The sequence below is a fragment of the Xiphophorus hellerii genome, chromosome 23 (genome assembly GCF_003331165.1).
Source record: "Xiphophorus hellerii strain 12219 chromosome 23, Xiphophorus_hellerii-4.1, whole genome shotgun sequence".
Classification (NCBI taxonomy): Eukaryota; Metazoa; Chordata; class Actinopteri; order Cyprinodontiformes; family Poeciliidae; genus Xiphophorus; species Xiphophorus hellerii.
The window spans coordinates 27,007,445-27,028,152 of record NC_045694.1 but is presented as its reverse complement, the minus strand read 5'-3'; the positions used below and the strand labels follow the sequence as shown (position 1 = coordinate 27,028,152).

The 20,708-nt window shown below is 40.4% G+C and overlaps 1 protein-coding gene across 2 annotated transcripts in view; it reads left to right on the top strand.

Annotated features, from left to right (window-relative positions):
• aff2 (AF4/FMR2 family, member 2) overlaps positions 1-20,708 on the top strand; it is a 199,815-nt gene that overhangs the window by 144,223 nt on the left and 34,884 nt on the right. For both annotated transcript variants that reach the window (XM_032554938.1, XM_032554937.1), the window contains exon 10: positions 5,234-5,271. In XM_032554938.1, the coding sequence (XP_032410829.1) occupies positions 5,234-5,271 (38 nt within the window). The remainder of the gene's footprint in view (positions 1-5,233; positions 5,272-20,708) is intronic.

Below are 20,708 nucleotides of genomic sequence, written 5' to 3'. Positions count from 1 at the left end.
ATTATTAGGAAGCACCGGCTTTTACTTTTTACAATGTTTTGCTTTTTAATTCGACATATTTTGGTGTTGAGCGTTTGTCAAAGGAAGATTTTCCTTTGCTTCATTACAAGATTGTTAGTTTTACACATAGTGTTAAAAAAAAAAACATGAGGGAGAAACACTTTTTAGCAACAGCATATTTTTTAAAACTGCCACCATGTTGTGACAGTCTCCTCCTCCTCCTCACCGTCACAGGAAAACTCTGTATCCGCCGTCATCTGTAGCTATGCTAATTAGCGTTAGCACCCGCAACAGTCTCCGCGGAGTGTGACGTCACATCAGAACCTGTTGATTTTCCTTGACAAATGTTAACATAAAAACGCATTTCTTTGTCTTATTTCTAAAATATACATAGAGAGAAATGAAGGACTTTACTTCAACATATCTTTTTCAGAAAGTTGAACTTTTTCTTTTTAGTTCTCAACCAGAACTAAAGTAGTTTTGCTTTTTTTCCTTCTTCTTTTTTTTTTTTTTTTTTACCATTGATCTCTGATGAAGACAGGCACAGGGAAACTGTTTTGGTAAAAGGAGCACGACGTGTGGAAGAAAAGAAAGAAAAAAAGAAGATGGGAGCGACAGAGATCTCGAGATAAAGACAGACGAAAGAAAAGCAGCAGGCCGAACGACGACGATGATGAAAAGCGCGGGGCCCGAGATGAATTCAGCGGCATTTATCTGTGGACGCCGCTAACAGGCTTATAGCAAATGAGTGCATGGCGTATTATCAAGCCTTTATAGCCCCAAGTCAAAACACAAAAAAAACACATTCGTAATCAAACACATGGACGGCCATGTATTACACACATGCGCCCACAGAGAAGCGCATGCAGCCGTGTAAGGCTCCAGTCCCAAGAATTTATGGCAGCAAACACATAAACACACTCTGACAGTGTGTCCCTCACACACACACACACACACACCATCATTAGTATGCTGTGGCAGAGCGCGGTGAGGGCAGCAGAGGAGGATGATGAATATGTTTTTGGCAAAGAGCAAAAGAGACGGAGGAGAGGAGGGAATTGGAAGACGGCGCGCAGGAAGGAGAGATGGAGGAGAGAGGGAGAAGGTGCGGCGACGGGAAGTGGAAAGTGGCGCCTAATGACTACAGACACTGACAGGAAACAACAAGCCAATTTACCGGTGCAGGGCTGTCCTTTGTCCCTGACCGATCCCCGTGGTCCGAGCTAAGTCGGGCTCAAAAGGTTCCGTCTTCACACGAACACGTCAAAACTCCCCCGAATTTGAGCAAGGTCGAGTTTTGTCGAGTAAAAACGGCAAAAATAAATAAAAATAAATACGAGGAGGTTTGTTAATTCTGAGGTGTTCTCATATTTCTTTTTTTTTTTCTTTTGCAGTGTGTGTGCTATTTGCCTGATGTGTAACATTCAGCAGGAGAGCTAGTCGGAGGAGAGCTTATCTCAGGCTATTTATAAAACACTACAATAAGAGTCACCTGCAGGCACTTTGCAGAGGACAGCCCAGTTCAGTCAAATCTATTCAGTTTTGGTCGATATGAGCGATATGACAGGAAGTGAGGACAGCTGCAGAAGCAGCAGGCAGTGCGCAGCCGTGAGGGGCTTCCAGAGACCGTCTGACCGGAGAAACTCCTCGCTCAGCAGAATCTGATCCTGGTGAGATTCACAACAGCTCGTATTTGACGCACTGAACGGATGTGAAGTTCCTGCATCAGGGTGATGAGCGGATGACGTCTGCACGTCGTGCACGTTGCTCGGGGGAATACCGGGACTTGTAAGCCACACCCCTTTTTGGTTCCACCGTCAACTGCGCGCCCTGAATGCACACAGGACCCATCTTTGGAAGTATGGGCCACACAAAGACCACATGGGAACATTTTTAAACGTTTGGGCCTCTTATCCACCGATGGATGGATGGATGGATGAGATGTGAAATAATCCTTATAACTTTGTTAGCTGGTTGCTGTTATCCTCACAGTGCTTAGAGATAATCCGTAGCTTGTCTGTGACTTTGTGACCTTTTTTCCTAAATCAACCCTGCCACAAAAGCAAGAGCATGTAACTTTTATAAAGAAAAAACAAATTAAAAATGTATATGTTTGTTAAAACTGTCACTATGCCCTGACAGATAAGCCAGGAAAGGATCAGTCTCCGGTGCCTCCTTCCCTACTATTGCCATCTGAAGAAATGTATCACTTGGACCAGAACCAACCATTCAGAACCAGGGGCAGGGTCTTATCGCTGTCAATCAACACAACAGTCATGCTGCTAAATGTGCTTATGGTGGAGAAACAACTTGCCCTTCCAGGAAAACCGTTTATCCGTCGTCATCTTTTAGACATGTTCCTTGTCCTACACACCTGAATTAAATGGCTAACCTGCCCCTCTAGCAAACTGTCGTACTCCACAGAGCTCTGCTAATTAGCTAACATTGGAGCCAGGTGTGCTGAAGCAGAGAGACATCTAAAAGTTACAGGACTCCTAACCTCGAGGACTGGAGTTTGAGACCTCCGACTTAAAGGATCTGCTGCTGCCATCTTGGTACCGGATGCCAAGAGTCCAAGCCGTAACCGGTCAGTAATGTTTGGCATCAAAACTGCAAGCAACACACCACCGGCAACGTTTCAGCGCAACGAATCACCTCAAATCCGGATCGCTGCCACTGAAAATTCCCCTAAATGTGGCAATTTCCTAAAGCGAAGATTCGGTCGCTGTTGTACTTTCAGCCAGGGAGCAAGAGTTGCATCAGGAGAACAGATTTCATACTCGGTGTTCAGGTGTTAGCGCCGCTTTATGCAGTCTCTCGTGCTGAAACAAACCGTGAGGACAAGCACCAAATTTATTGTCTGGTTTCTGTTTAAGACGTCGTGGGCGTCTTGTTAAGTCTTCAACGCCAGGCCTGCTGTGAAACACCGGGACGTCTGGCACCCACATAAAAATAGGGAATCGTATACGTCTCACAGCTCTTTAAGCTCTCTTTTAGCTTTTGTTTTATTTTTTTTCTCCTCTTCCTTTTTGTCGGGAACAACACTTCCAGCCGCTCTCCGACGGCAGAGACTCCACGTCTGAACGCCGGCCGGGTTGTGCTTTATTTAAATCCGAGCCGAGCCACCAGCCGGGTTAATATATTCACACATAGATCTTCTCCGCGAGCTTCCCTCAAGTCTCCAAAAGCCAAATATCTGAGGAGGTTTGTTGTTGCAGCCTGCAGTTCTGCATCGATCTCCCAGAAACTTCACTGGCTCAGTTAATCACCTTATTCCTAGAGAGGGCAGGAAACAACAAGCCGGAAAGGAGAAAATGTCCTTTTTCTTCTTTTTAGTGTTCAGTAATTCATTTTAATTGCTGAGCAACAGTCCTGGAAGAGAAAACACTGTCTTGACATTTGGAGAAACTGGGTTTTCTTTTGTTCGTTTGGTTCTGTTTTGTTTTTTTGTAATTGACGTACAGAGCTGAAGAATGGTGAGGAAGAGGAGGAGGGGCTTTCCTGCCAAACAATCACCCGATTCGTTTACTGAAAGGGACAAAAGTTGAAAAGGAAGGAATGGAGAATAAATTTGCTTAATATCTGCAGACCATGGTGAATCATCCCGGTTTTATTTTTCTGTATGTTTTATATATACATTTCCACCGCTCCAAATAAACACAGGTTAGAGTCACTGCACTGCAAGTCATACCAAAATCTTTTGTCTTTCATATTGTGTGTCAAAATGTCTGTCTTAAACCACTAATACTTCCTGAGTTTTCTGTTCTATGCTACTGCTACTAGTCTAGCAAGTAGCATCGCGCAAATGTATAGTTTTAATTACCGTAAGCACCAACGACTTCATAGAACAGCTAAATATAATTTTACTCATAATTGAAAAGCATACAAACATGTTATATTATATAATAAATAAATTATGAAGTATATGTAATTAAAATATTGATTTGGTGTCAATACCACTGATGACGGAGTGACATCAGTGGTATTGACAAGAAAATGCATCATGAAAAACCATGTGTAAATAATAAAAATGACTAAATCTCACATTGCAGCAGCAACAACATAATTTACATACATAAATGAGCAAAGAGAGTAAATAAGTTTGTCTTCTTCCCACTCCTTTTTGAGGTAAGTGCATCCTTGTGTGTGTCTAAATACAGAATTATTATATAAAACAAGAATTGGATGACTCAGATAATGTATTACTCTATGTTCAGTATATATTATTTTTTTCTCTTTACCTATTAAGGGCTATAGAATGTATTTTTTTTTCTTTTATATGACTCACAATTAAGCAATAATTGACTTTAAAAGAAATTCATAACCCTTTAGCTTTTTCACCTTTTCTCATGTTAAGCACAGACTTCAGTTTATTTCAGAGATTTTATGTGATAGACCAAAACAAAGTAGTATACAAATAGATTAAAAATCACATGGTTTTTAATAATTTTTAAAAAATGTCTTCCCCTAATGTTAGCGCGCTACACTAACACGATATTTAGCAAAAGCTAATGCTAACACGCTAACTTCAATTCAAATTGTATCTGTCCTTGAAATACTACAACCCTCAAGCACCAGTTTACTGTTGGCATTATAATTAACATGTTCTATACTGCTCTTAGATATTGTATTTATGTTTATGTCTTGTTTTCTACTGCCCATGATTTATTTTGTTCCTGTATATTTTTTTTTCTTTGGAGTAAAAAGCTAAAACGTGAGGAGAGGAAATGGAACTGCTGCGTAAACCGTCTTCACTCACTTCAAAATAAGAGCATGAATATAATAGGCTGACTACGTGAAAAATTCTCAGCAGTCGATAAACAAAACATTGACAAAGATGTCGAGCTTTATTCAACTGTAAGTTTACAAAACAACCAAGTAAATTAGCGCCTCAGAATTTATCTGGAAATGTTCATTTAGAGGACGCTAAGTGCGCTAAATGGTTTGAAAGTAAGCTAACGTGCTAACCGAGAAATTAGCTCCACTATTAGCATGCTGAGAACGCTGCAGCTCCTGTGTCCAGTCATAGCTATTTTAGAGTTATTTATGCTAGTCTTGTTGAAATTTCATCCAGTTAAAGCTAAATTATTCACAAGTTTGGGACAAACAGCGATTTTTGAAGCCACCAAGGGATCAAAGTCCTCGCTGTCGATGGTGGAATAAGTGCATCAGTCAAAACCAGCTGCTGGGGCCGAGTGTCTAAATCTCTCTCTCCGTGTCTGTGTCCGTACAGGTGTCTGACAAGACCAAAGCCAGAAGCGCAGCGCTGAGGTAAGACTAGTCCCGCTCCGTGACGGTTTTTTTTTTTTTTTCTTTAGCCCCTTTAAATGTGTCGCGTTGTGTTTTTGGCTGAGAGAAATGTTAGTGAAAAACCACATTTGGTCTGAATGAGGACAAGCTGTTACAGCCAAGAGAAGTAGCTATAAATAAATGTTCTCCGGCCCGAAACGCACAGTTGCAGCGGCCGGTTCTGGATGAATCCCTGGACGTTTCTTTTAACGCGGTTGTTTCCCGGAAGCGCCGTTCAGGCCAGAGACGTCACGGCGCAGCCGACGTTGAGTTAAACAGGAAAGACGGAGCGGGGTAAGAGTGGTTCATTTTTCAGCGTTGGGAATATTTCAAGGTTATCGCAGCCGAGGTTAAAGCGCCAGAGTTTTAATTGACTGAAGAGTCTGAGATGACAGGTGACCCCACGATGACCCCAGTCAGCTGCCTGCGCTCACTCCTCAGCTCCTCGCTTTTTATGGCTGCACACGTCTGACACGCTCAGTATTTGTGATACCTTTTAATGTTTTTTTTTTAAAAGGTTTTCTGCATGCAGAGATTGTAACTCAAAGCAAAAATTCTTTGCTCGTATATACGCTCTGTTTTATTCTGCTACAACATGGAGTCACTAGTTCAATCTAAATCTGAGTTGCTGCAGTCTTAATACTGATGAGAAAAGATGCCATGTTTATGGAATTAAAATCCAGCAATCACTGTCATTAAAAAGGAAAAAAAAAACACTTTTGTGCTTTACGAGGACAGCTTCAGATCTCGTATTAAAAAATAACTGGGATTTAAAATGTATGTCTGGTGGAACATGCAAATGCATCCTCTGAGGTTATGAAGGTGAAGACAATGCAGCGTTTTGTTTCAGGAAGGGAGCAGGTGTCACAGAAATCAGAGTTTGAGAGAGAGAGGAACGAGGACTATTCTCATGGAGCCAACATGCTACGAATGTAGCTAAGCAGCTCGATTTCCCTTGAGAATTTTCTCTATGACTCTCTAAACTAATTTCCAAGAATTGGAAACAGATTCCCAAAGAGAGATTTTAAAAAAGAAATAATGGATTTACTTGTGTGTTGTTGTTTTTTTTTTTTTTTACATAAATGACAAATAGACCCAGTAAGCCCAAACCCACTCTGGTTGTCTGTGCTAGAAACCTCAATGACAGTAAACCCGTCTGTATGGACTACTTCATATCTGTCTGACTTTGTTTCTATTGACTTGATTGGCACCTGTTCACATAGGTTAGATGTTAAAGCATTTTTGATTGGAATTCAACAGAATAGTGCAGCTGAAGCAGAATCTTATTTCCTGTTTGTAGGAACAATCAGAAAGTAATTGTGATTATTTGATAGACAGACAGACCTACTTACTTACTGACTGACTGACTGACTGACTGACTGACTGACTGACTGACTGACTGACTGACTGACTGACTGACTGACTTACTTACTTACTGAAAGCTAGCTGGTTAGATAAATAGCTACTTTTGTTCAGAGTTTAACTGTGCTGGATAAAAGTCATTGGTGGAAGAATGTTGACGATGATCTGACCAGGTCTATTTGTGTTGCAAGAGTCAATGAGTTGTGTGTGTTACGAGTCCAAACCAGAAGTGACTGCAGCTAGCAGGCGACAGCAGAAGTTACAGTGTCATCATTAAAGACTTCTCTGCTGGTGGTGAAAGCCTTCATGTTGAGCCTTCAGCTCTGTGTGGGCAGCTCGTGATTATCTACTGGTTAGGCGTTAATATCTGGAAGGAAACGTCGTCCGCTTTTATCGTCGCCCAGGATCTCGCTGTTAAATAAGACAACCACTGTGGATGCATTCTGCAAACAGATGACTTGGTTGAGTTTTTTTTATCGTTCTCTTTTTCCTTAGAAATTTTCTAAAGCCCTGACTGATTAAACCATCCAGATTTTTTGCATTTTGCTTCTTTTTTTTTCTTAACAAATGAAGCGATCTGAGTTTGCGGTCTGAATGCATTAGTATGCCAGTCTGGAGTGTGTCTGTATGTGTGTATTGGGGGGAAAGAGGGAGTGTGGGGGGAGTTGTAGGGAGAAAGTGAGTGTGCTCCATGTCTGTGTGTGCCCCGGGCCATGTGTTACTCTGCTACTGCTAATGAGCCCATTCACTCTGCAGCCCAATCTACTGAGCAGCACACACACAGACTGCAGGGACTCTGGGACTGGAGACGCTGCGAGCGATCCACTGGCTTTATCCCCCACGGACGGCAGCGCTCGCTGTTTAACCCGCAATTCTCACACCGCCCTTACAAGCATCCTCATTTTAGCCCGGCGCCGACAGCCTCACCCGTACACCGACAGACTCACGCATACATGTTATCACACCGCCATGATCTTTTGTCGAGGGTAAAGCGCCCGCAGTGACGGGGATTTGTCTCTTTCAGACTTCTTGTTGCTACGCCGAGAGCTGCGCCGAGCTGCCGGCGTTTTTTGGGGTTTTCGTAGCCGACGCGAGCGGTGACGCAAGCCTGCTCAGACATGAGCGGATCGATGCGCTCCGACGAGGTAAACTCATCAAAGATGAATGCGCTCGCGTTCGGGATGGGTCAGACGTGGCAACGAGTTGCCGAGGAAGGGCCGTCAGGTCTGCGCTCTGTGGTCGCAGAGGAGGAATCCAGGGATAGTTAATGTGGGAGAAAAAATGCTGCTAATAACTACTCTGCTCTCTTTCTCAACTCTGACGCTCTCATATAAGATTCACTCTGCGGTCAGAGTAAATTCTTCATGCTTGAACAGAAGGCAGCTAGATTTCTTTTCTTTTTTTTTTTTTGGCTTTTTCAAGGTATTTCAATACACTGAAAGGCATTTCTGGGAGCGAATCGTTTCTGACTAGCCGAGGGAAACCAGACGGCCTGGATGGATTTACAGAGCCTCGCAAAAGTCTTCAGAACTCTTCATTTTTTGTTTTTTTTTTAATTTCATGCCTAACACAATTTTATATTGACCTTCTTAAACGATAAACCAAGACAAAATAGTGCATTGAAGACAAGCGGAATTAAAGGTGTTGTAATAGTGAAGTGTGTGGCAGACGGGACGTTTTTCATCGGAGAATAGTGTGAGAATCTTTAGTGAATTTATTGAATTTGGACTAAACTCTCAAAATGGGAATTAAGATTGTTATCTCTAAGAGTCGCTCTTCTAAGAACGTGGAAATCGTGTGTGGGGATTGTCATGAAGTTCTTCCTCTAGGAACATTTTGGGGAATTTTAATGGAAGCTTTAGATTTTTATGTGAATTTTTTCGAATGCGTATTTTATGCTCTCATGCAGCCAAAACGTATCACAGGCTTCTGCAAGCAAGTTCAAATTAGAAAAATGATTTAACGCTAAACGGTGCGGACCCATCGTCCTTACATGTTGGATCCGTGGGGGGCCTGAAGTGGCACATTGGGAGGGCTTGGAACCTTTTGATAACTGCTTGCAGTTCTACACTCTGTAAAATATTACAATGAAACGAAGCAAAGTGACAATGAATATACCTGTAAGTAGACAATTTAAGAACTTTAAGTAAAAACTATTAATTTCATTATGTTTGCGTGGTGCAATTCCTGGGGCGGAAACATATGTCAATTAAAGCCAAGGAGTTCCCACTGGGTACAAATTATTTGTTATTCAGTATGATTACATTCTACTTGATCATTTTGAGTTGACAGTATACAGAAATAAGTCTAATGCAATTGAGAAATAATTGAAATTTTCTAAAGAAATCAACATACTAATACACAAAACTGGACAGTCCTTTTTTTTTTTAGTGCGTGTTTTGACGTGTGTGTCACTTCATGTTTACGCCGAGAGACAACAGAAACCAAAACTCTTAACTTACAAAGAGTAAGGTTTACATCACAAAATATGTGTGGGAGTTTTAGCAATTCAATAAGTGTCACTGGTGTAGTTTTAGGAAAAGCTGACTTTGAACAGAAAAGTACAATCACTTCAGTATTCAGATCCCAGTAGATGAGAGATACAATCCTGTTACGTCAGATTGAACTAAATCATTTCTTAAATCCAGATGCCGCTCCGTCGGGGCTATCCACATGTAGCGACCGTGACGATGCTACAACATGGCACATGTCATGAGGAATTCTCTTTAAGTAATCCATCTTTGGTCTGCTGTAGTGAAAACCAACCCAGTCAGTCAGAATGCAACCGTATTCCCACTTCTGCCGTCCCTCGAATTGGGAATCCTCTGAATCCAGTCGTGCTCTAATCTGGCTTGTTATGAATTCCCCGTCTGCTGGAAAGGAAAGCAAACAGTTTTGATGGCAGGATCTAGTTTTAATCAGAGCCATTTAAAGTAGATGTGGCAAAAACGTCCAGTTCTGTCTGTTCTGGGGTGGCTGAGTGAGAGACAGGAGAGGAGACGACACACCGAACAAGAACCGAGCCCAGCTGGGCCAACCAAACCTGGATCCAAATTCATCTGACATATTGTTTCATCTCAGATCCACAGTCACTTTATTTTGGTAAGTCAACATTACAAAAAACAAAAACAGAACAAAATAGGACTTTACAGACCAATAATTTACCAGAAACAAAAAAAGCCTGACGCCGTCCTGGACTCAGCAGCCAGCAGAAATGAAAGATATCTACTGTTCATGTACATGAGTATATACACGGATTTATATGTAAATATGCATGTATTTATATATGTATAATTACACATACATTACATACACAAATGGCTACGCAATACATATGTATCTACATAGCAGTAGCTCTTATCATTTTAAAGCTCACCACAAATAAAATAACTTGAAATCATCATTCAATTCATTCCACAGTTTCACACCAATAACTTAGTTTTCTCTTTGGCTTGTTCAAATATTAACAAACCTTGTAAATTATATTTACTCTCTCTCTCAAATCATTTCTGAATTGCAGAAGGAAGACTTTTGTTCAAAGCTTCATGCACTATTGCCAGTTTCTTTATACGCACAGTGTCTCTGAATTTAAAAATGTTGTTTTAAATAAAATGTTCATTATTAAGCCTACCAGCTATTTTTTTGTAACTTAAATAATATGTCAGTAGTTGTTTTATTTGCATTTTCAACTTCACTACGCTGGGATATTTTTGTTATGACCAGGGGCGGAGCTAAGGGGAGAGTCGGGAGGGAGGAGGGGGGCTCTGGCCCCTCCTCATTGACACAAATAGGGGAAGAAGAAAAGAAATATAAATGTGAGGGATGTGGAGAAATAAAAGTATAAAACAAGATTAAAATGATCTGTCAATCAATAATTTAAATCTTGTGTGTATTGGCATTCTCATGCGCCTCCTTTTCCCCCAAAATGGTTTTGGACCCCCTTCCCGCCCCTCACAATAAAACTCTGGCTCTGCCACTGTTTCTGACATTGGATGTTTTTTCCCCACTGATGTCTTTAAAATCAAGGAGTCATTTTTTTGTTGTCGTTTGTTTTATTTTTTTTTTAGCAACATTTATTTTAAGGCTGTTTATCAGCAGTGGAAACAAACATGCAGGGTGCTGTGTTCGGCACATTATTTTTCATAAAAGTGTTTCAGAATATTAAAAAAACATGAAATAAGTTTTTTTCTTCTTTTTTTTATCTCATCAGAGTTGAGCTCTTTCACATCTGTGATCAGTGACAGAGGTGTCCTGGCAGCTCACAAACAGACGGGATGAGACGCAGGGAGGGGGGGAAGCAGCTCGGTTTCAACGTGACAGAAGTTGAAATGCGAGACACCTCGTCAAGCCGAGTCGCTCCTGCCACGCCGGGAAGCGTTACAGTACACATGTAGGAATGGGAACCTGTGAGCGCCTTCCCCACAGTAATGGCCCCAGGCAAGCGCCCCAAAACAAACACGTGGCAATGCAAAGCTCAGCCTGCTTTCATCACTTTATAAAGGCTGAGCGGTTTTTAATTAATTATCAAACTACTGTGATAACCACAGAACTGACGATAAGAGCTGTTTATCAGGTCTGTTTTAGGTAACTGTATGTCTGTGACTGTAAATGTTGCTGCACAAACAATCTGTTCCCGTTACAAATGTGGGCAACACTTTGTCGATATTCCGCTAACGTAAAAAAAAACAACACAATTTTGCAATCACTGTTTCCGTTTAATAAGAAACACAATAATAATCAAAACGTCTTAAAATAAACACGCCACGTCATCATCCTCCTACTACTTCCTGTCATCTTCTTCATGGTTCATGCACCGGAAACATCTGGTTGCTGATCATGTGATGCCAAAAAAGTAAAAATAAACTACCATATTTTCCGGACTAGAGCGCACCTTACTATAAGCCGCATCTACAAAGATTTTTTTTTTAAAACTGGAAACCTACATATATAAGCCACACCTGGCTATAAGCCGCTGGTATCTCCGCCTCTCTCGGTTTTCCACAAGGACGCATTAGAGGGCTGCGTTGTTAATAAATCTACTATTAAGGACGTAGCTCTGCGTGTCCAACGCCGAACCATGGATTCGTTCACGCTGAGCTTATGTGCAGCGGCTATCGATCTGTACTACCAGATCGATAGCCCTCAACTTAAAAGCTGCATCATATGAACTTCTACGTGTTGCTTCCACGATAAGGGAGTATGAGTTTGAAAACATTTCTCCGTCGTGCCTGCTGCTAGCATTTGCTTGTTCTAAATGAAAATCAGCACTTTCTTCTTTGACTTCCAATGATTCACTTCCTGCTAAAGAGCCCCCTGGTGGTTGAAAACAAATCCACAGAAAAGACGCACCGGTTATAAGCTGCATGGCTCAAAGCGTGGAAAAAAGTAGAGGCTTGTAGTCCGAAAAATAAGGTAATTTCAATTCGGCCAAAAACAAACCCCAACTCATCTTAGCACAAAAACCTTTTATTGAAAATCAGGATTTTTTTGTTTTCGATATTGCCGTGTTTCCATGAAGCAAATTTATTTTCAAAATGTCAAATTGCTCAGTTATGCGGTTAATGGAAATGTGGCTCGTAATACTGCTCTTGAAAAACAAATAATGATTTGCTTTAGGACACCAGTCACATAATGACGTGATTCATATCACTGAACTGCTTTATTGGTATTTATTAATACTACCAATGACAAAAACAACGGGGAAGAAAATAGTAATAGTAAAAAGATAACAATCCAAACAATATGGTTTTTGGGTGGATTTTGAACATCATGAATTAAAATTTATCAAGACAATAAATTTAAATTATCATGAAGAGAAATTTATCGCGATACGTGATAAATGATATCGCAATGTCCACCCCTTTTTTTTTTATATCGTCACCTTCATAAAATAGTAGCCCAAGTCCATTTTTGCTATAAATGTCACGTTTTTAGGACATGTAAGCAGAATTAAAGACGTAACCTCAGCTGACAGATCTGTTCTTTATAGATGTTTTTTTCTGGCTGAAAGGTGCACACCCTGTAAATAGGTGCGTAAACGCGCCCGTCCACACGCTGGGTGTAATGAGGAAGTGAGGCGGGGGCCGGAGGGAGGGCGAGGGCCCAGCTGTGCAGCAGGAAGCTCTGCCAAGCGGAGAGCGGACCCCGAGAGCCGGAGGCAGACGACAGATGAACTGGGCCCAGATGGTCCTCACCCCTTTACTTCGTCGCCCGTTTTGCATGTTTTCACACACCTCCGCGTTTGTTTCCGATGAGGTACATTTACCTTCTCTCCGCCGTCCCGCTTCTGTTGCACCTTAAATCCCTTCCACTGTTCACCCCAGGATAATCTAACAGAGGCCGATCTGAACGATTTCAGAGCCGAAGAACTATTTAAGGAATTTGTCCTGAAAAAAGCTCGCTTTGATATTTTGGAAAGAAAAAGAAATAGTTCCATCTGTTAAATTATGTCTGGAGGAAATGCTGTCATCTGGAAAGAATGTGGTTCTCATCAGTAAACAAGTTGAAATGATTCAGATATTCAGATAAATCAGACTCGGCAACCCTTTCCACAATATATTGATCGCTCTGAAGAAGGTTTGATTTGATTCGGAGATGTTAGTCACAGGAGAAGAGTCGCTTTTAGGAATGTTCTTGTTTATTAATGCCACTTTTGTTTCCTCTTACTAATTTTTTATGTTCAAATGAGGAAAAAGAGGACAAGACAGTGTTGATGCGTTGATTTTCTCCTGAATAAAACTGTTGGAACATTTTGTCACATTGCAACCACAAACCTTAATCTTAATTCTTTAGCATTTTATAAGAAAGACAAAGTAGCATATTTTATTGAAGTTCCTTTCTTTGTGCAATCAAATTGGATGGAGAGCCTCTGCTACCAGCAGTTTTTTTTATATATATACCCAATTGAATTTGTGTCTGGACTTTGACTGGACCATTCTAGCATGTCATTACATTGTGAACCTCAGCCTCAATTTCATTTTTTTGTTTTTTTTACCGAAAAGAATCTATTTCACGGTTTATCTTTATGGGCTTCCCTGTCCAGCTTCTCTGCTGAAGAAAGGCTGTCCCCATATCACGATGCTGCCACTACCATGTTTCAAAGTTAAGTCAGGGTGGTGTGCAGTGATGGATGGATGAACATGTTTTTGTTGGTTTGCAGCCATGCCAGCCTCTTTCCACGGCGCAGTGAACTTCCATCTAATCTATTTTTCCTCATAACAAACCGTTCATTTGATTCGGGTTTTCTGAACCAAAGGAAAATACTCTGGAGGTTTCCAAGACGTAAAAACACCGCAGAGCAAATTAAACCCCTTAAAGGTCCTTTTCTTATTTTGCCAAAACAAAACAAAAAACGAAGGCTTTTGGCAAAAATATTTTTGCACTGACGAGACAAAAGTGGAACCTTTTTGAAGGCGCGTGTTTCCATTACACACTTGGCAAAAACTTACCACAGCGTTTAGGAAAAAGAGCTGTTATCCTTAATTTATTTAATGATTTACTCTTTGGTCTCTCTTTCCCACGTCTACCTTGGATTAATTAAAACACGGAATGTCAAAAAAGGGAAAACCAAAAAAAAATCAGGAAATAACTACCAATAGAGTTACGATGGAAGCACAATATCATAACCCATATATGTTTAATAACTTTATTTTAGTTGTGTAGCTCAATACCTCTGTTTGATAGTCTGTACTGTTTTTGTATGCGCTAATCAGTGAATAATGATAGAAATAAAGGGAAAACGAAGTGGTGGCGGTACTGTGATGGTCTGTAGTTTCAGGACTGGACGACTCCTTGCCGTAATTGATGGAACCATGAAGAAGAAAGTTGATCCATCAGTTCGCAGCTGGAATCCATGAAACACACCAGCAGCAACAGCTCAGAAAATAAAAACGCCGAAAAAATTAAGGTCTTGTTTGGCCTAGTTAAAGTCCAAACTTAAATCTGATGGTTTGACCTGACACAAGAGGTTGTTTGAAAATCTTTAATTGCAGCTGAATTGAAGGAGAACTACTGTGTAAAATGTACTTTTTTGCGCTTTACATCATGTTATAATGTTATTCCCTACATCAGGAACATGCGTGGAGTGTTGCCTGGATTCTTTCATGCATATCTGAGAAATCCTTTAATCTCCATGGCAACCATTCAGCTGTGCAAAACGCCTAGCTCCACTTTTGAGGATGAAGCTCCTCGTCTGAGGAGGAGCTTCACAGAGCAACCTTCCTCTGAAACTCTCCCATTCAGCTCCTTCAGACTAGCCAGCAGCAATTAGCAAACAGCTGGTGGAACTGAGAGTCAGCTGAGCTCATTATAGGAGCTACTTCTCAGTGAAGCGCTGGCAAAAATGTTGCTAAAGGGTAAATAAAGGAGCCATGTTGTGATGACTTCCTGAAGGTGGAGTTTCAGAAAGAGCAGGAGCTTCTTAAAGAGACGAATACCCAATTTCAAGGCGTTAAATTAGGAAATCAAATTTATTTTAAAATATTTTATGTATATAGTATCTATATAACAACTGAAGTAACATAGTTACATATTTGTGACATATACATGTACTATGTGCCTGAAAAACACAAAATACTGCCCCTTTAAAACAAGATTCCTCTAGGGACTTAAAAAAGCTTCTCTGCTGTTATTACAAACTCATTTATGTGTGACAATCAATCAATCTGCCAGTTTATTCACTCAGTTTTACTAAATTCATCGTTAAATCACAATCACATTCTCTTACATTTACTATAAACACTACTAATTCGCCCTACTTTAAAATTAAAATGCAAATGTAAGAATTTCAATTACGTCAACAGTCATCATTTTCCCCTACAACTATAAAGAGCATAAAGTAGACATAGAAAGTTAATTGATCCCTGATTTGAATGTTAAAATGTTATATTACTGAAGTTGGATTCTTTACTGATGAGTAATCTGAATACAAAAGATAACAGTGAAATGTGAATTCCCTTGCGGATAGGTTCGCCCTCCATTTAAGTCGTTTTAAGCTAGCTAACAGAGTCAGTGATCCTGTGGGTCCTGTGAGGCCCACTGGACGTATCAAACCAAAGAATCCTTCTTTCTTTTTTTCTTCAACGGCTTTCATTTCCCCTGTTGTTGCCTGTGATCTTATCAGACTGGTAAACAGACAGAGCCTCTGCTGGAGCGTGAGTATCTGACAAAGACTGCACTGTAAGCCTTATCTGTGTTGCTCTTGCTACGTTGACACCAGCACGCGCTGAAAGATAGACTGAAGCCTCTGGGGTCTCAATAAGGGTCGCCATGTTTGGGGGGTTTTTTTATGTGGAAATTTGTATTTACAGTGCAGTGAAAAGATATTTGCCGTCTTCAAGATCTCTCTTGTTTTTGCATTTTTTTTGTTGTCACAAAATAAATGTCTGACGTCAAACTAATTTTAACATCAGACAGAGACGCGGTGCTGCTAGAACCATAACCGGGGAACCTTCAGAATTTATCTGAAACATTACGCAAGACGGCCAAACTATACTAGTTAGTTACCTTACTGTTGTGCAAATGCAACATATGTTGACATTAGGGTCACTTTTATAAGCTTGAACTAAAAATGAATTCAACTTAACCTTCCTCAAGCAGCTTTCTCTTGCTTTTCCTCAACCTCGGACTGTCGTCTCTATTTTACTTCACTGAAAGCACAGTGGCCAGCTTCACAACCAGACAGGCAGGAGCCAGAGGTGTTGGGTTTCAAAATGGATTAAATTTTAACATTTCATGACATTTACATTCATTTCAAACTCTGATTAGGGTTAGTGGAAGTGGGCAAATATAGGCTATATATATCATCTGCTTTACATTGTTTCAACATCTAAAAATAAACCTGATTCTGAAGGTGAGGCAGTTTTTCTATTCTCCAAAAAAAAAAAACATAAAAAGTTTTTAGTTTCAAAAGTAGACATCGTAAACTGAAGTTTCTTCCTTGCCAAATTCTGAGATTAATCTCAACATTCCTGAGACTTTTGACAGAAATTTACTTCTCGTTCTCACACGTTGTTGTTTAATTGTCATTATTTTGTTGAAATCAGTTATCAGTTTGACATTAAATAGTCTTTTTGTATTTCTTTTTTTTTTTTTTGTCACGTTTTGATGATCACGATCGAACTGCAGACATAAGGGGATGAACCCTTTTCATAGTGACTCTCTGTGTCACATCACATGTTTCAGTTTCAGTGACTGCAGCAGCAGTATTGGAAATGATAAAAACCTCCATCAAGTCTTCGCTCCCTGCTGGACGGACGTCTTAACTTGAGCCGAAGCGACCCGTTAAGAGTCGCTCCGTCAGTCGGCGCCAGCTGGCCGTGCCTCTTCGTTTGGCGCCGGCCGCGGCGTTAAATCATATTTGACGGCTGACGGCCGAGTCCTGGGAGGGGAGGAGGAGAACGATCCGCCCAGATGTGAGGCTTTCCCCCGCGCCCCGTGCGGACGCCGTCTCCTTTTATCTTGCTCCTCCGACGCAGAATGTTTACGCTGCCAGAAGAAAACGGCACCGAGAGCACTCAGCCGAGGATCCCTCCGAGGACGAGAGACGCTCTCAATTTCTTTGCCTTGTCTTTTTTTTTTCTCTTTTAAATACAAAAAGAGAAGCATATCAGTGAGGGATGCATAAACTCAAATGTTAAATCGGTTTTATGTTCTGGAAGCTGATAAGGAAATGCTCGCCATTTAATTTATGAATACTTTTTCTGCTCTTGGAGAGTTTTTTCTTTCTTTCTTTCTCGTCAGTAAGCAGAAGCATTTCATATTTTCAATGAAATGGATAATGTATGTGAAGATAACATTATGCAGGCGGACCTTTCGAGATGGAAGCTCCGGAGGGACTCGTTAAGTCCCGCTCCCTCAACTCCTCTCATGTCCGAGTCCGACGATAAGTGAAGAAGGCCGAGGTGATGTTTTATCACCAAAGAGGCGGAGCCCACGGGAGGGGGAGCGCTTTGTTTCCCAGGCAACATCCATCCACAGCTGCTAAAAAAATAAAATAAATAACAAAGGTTATCTGGAGCCATTAGGCATTTTCCCCCCTTCTAGATAAACGGATTACGTAAAGGAGGATCTCAGATATTGACTTTTTACTCTGCAGGATGGAGTTTGTCAGCAGCTTCCTGGGATTTCCTCTGTAATGTATCCACAGGGAAAACCAAACGAAACCAGAAACGGCGAGCAGCCAAGAGGGAAACATGAAATGAATCACAACAGCAACTCAAAAACCTCTGTGACGACTTGAATACTTGGCATCTTTGCTCGTCCTCCATGTTTTTAAAATGTTAAAACATTTGGAGTTGAAGCGGTCGGTTGATGAACACTAAACACTGTTTTTTTTTTTAATGCAGCCCCTTTCTGAAAGATCTGTAGGATTCTACATATCCTTCAGTTTAGATCAGCGGTGTTTACTGTTGGTCTTAAAGGTCCAGCGACCCGATGAGTTTCACAAAGAACAGGAGTTTCTTAAAGAGACCGAGACTCAATTTCAAGATGTGAAATCAGGAAGTCTAATTTCTTTTAAGTCGTATTTGATGTGTACAGCATTTTTATAATAACTGAAGGTAAGGTAGTTATTGATTGTGCTACAAAATGGCTCAACGTGCCTGGAAAACAACAATGCTGCCAGTTTAAATGAATTAGAGCGTCTAAAATTCACCAAAGTAATTCTAACGTTTCCAAATGCAAAACATAACACGGATTTCAGTTCCAGACCATCTCAAGAAAATAACTGCATAAAAAACAACATTGATAGATCTTATTATTCACAAAAAGTTGACATAAATGGCCACATTTGATTTACACGTTTCCTCGTCTCAGCACACCTGGATTAAAAATAAAACATTCATTAACAACCAGTTTGTAAACAAACTGTATGACAAGTCAGACGACTTTAATTTGAGTGGAAGGTGCTTTTACCAAACACACAGGGATGCTGAATATAAATGCATGCCACACTTTTCAGATTTTTATTCAAAAAATGCTTGAAAAGATACCAATCTGCTTTTTTGTGTGTGTTAGACTGTTACATAAGATCCCAGTGAAACACGCTGAAGTTTCTGGTTTTGAACACGATAAAATTGTGAAAAAGTTACTTACAGCAGCTTCAACTCTTTTTAAAAGGAGCCCATTTTTCCCCCTTAAAGAGTAATGGTGGATGTGCTGCACAGTCTGCTGTTTTAGGTTTGAATCAATAATCCTAATGAGTCTGCTCAGAAAGAGAAAGAGAGCTGCCCCACTGATTTACACACACACACACACACACACACACGTCCACACACAACTTTAGCTTCTCTTTGGTCACACAATCAAACGATCCTTTCAAGGCAACGAGGGACGGAGACGTCCAGGATGTGTCCGCTGCCACCATCTGCCTGCCATCTCCAGTAAATCGTTGCATAACCAAGCTGTTTGCCGTTCATAAAAATGCCATTTTTCACATATTTTAGCGCGACAGTTTGCTCATCATGTCTCAGATGATAAGACAGGAATGAGTAATCGTTGGCATTCTGACACAAATAGGCACTATTCTTTAAAAAAAAAAAACACTGGTTGTCGAGCAAAAGTATTGAAATTTGACAGATAAAAAAATACGATTGTCTACTACTGCGTGTTATTTCCCAGCTGAATGGACATTCAGGCTCTAGTAACAACATCCTGTTACTGATATCCCATAATACCCCTGGATGATGTTCTTACATACCACTAAGGCCATTCTTAGTAAAAATAAAAAACTGTGAGATAATGGCAATATCATGAGAACAAATGTGGTAATGTTATGAGAATAAACTTGTAGTTTTCCCAGAATAAAGTGATAGTATTACTAGGATAAAGTCGTAGTATTCCCAGAATAAAGTCGTAGTATTACCAGAATAAAGTTGTAGTATTACCAGAATAAAGTCGTAGTATTACCAGAATAAAGTCGTAGTATTACCAGAATGAAGTCGTAGTATTACCAGAATAAAGTCGTAGTATCACCAGGATGAAGTCGTAGTATTACTAGGATAAAGTCGTAGTATTACCAGAATGAAGTCGCAGTATTACCAGAATAAAGTTGTAGTATTACCAGAATAAAGTTGTAGTATTACTAGGATAAAGTCGTAGTATTACCAGAATGAAGTCGTAGTATTATAGCTTTTTTGGCGTTTGAGTTTATTCTGGCAATTTTATATACTTTAAATTTTTGTAGCGTGACCCTAATACTCCTTCACACTTATTTCTCAATATGTGGAGACCTGACAAAGTAATTAGTTATCAGTAAATGTGAAAGTAATTAACCTTGGAAGACAGATTTCAATCTTATATGAACGCAGCCTGTCAGACCAACAGGTAAAATGTCTCTAAAACGCTGCATCATGTTTAGGTTTGTCAGACTTGCGTCAAATCTGTGTTTATGCTGAGGAAGCAGCGGACAGTCATCCTCCTCTGTATTGTGGGATTCCTCTAAGCTCCTCTTTCAGCTCATTGTTTTGCTCCTCTGTCAGTGAGTGTTTTCATAGCAGCTGCTATCATAACTTCCAGTGTTTTTCATAAAGCTAAATCCCTGCACCAAAATGTCAGGCAGAAACAGTAATCTGGTGGACAAACACAAACATTCGTACCAAGATGCTTCCTTCCTACTCTTTCATGTGGAAGTTGTGAGAAAGAACAATCGGTTGTCATACTTCGGTTTGTGGAGAGCTCATTATGCAGCTACAAAGTGCCTGATTAAAAAAAAAACCAACCTCTTATTTAAAGTCGAAGGCCGATATTTCCATACACTCAACAAAACGATTCAACGCCATTTTCTTTTCATTCTCTGACATAAATTCAGATCAAATTTCATTGAGTTTGAACCACATCCTCTGGATATATTTGTGAGACGAAACTGCTTTCTTGTGTTACCTTATCAAAAAAACCAAAAGACTAAAATATCAGGAGCAGAATTTTGGATCTCGACAAATCTGGGTTATTCTTCAAAAGTATACACGGGAGGAGAATGTAGAGATGTCTTGTTGTTTAGGAAAGAAACGAAGGGTCTCATCCCAACGACCAAGTCTTCATATCAGCCCCAGAATACAAGC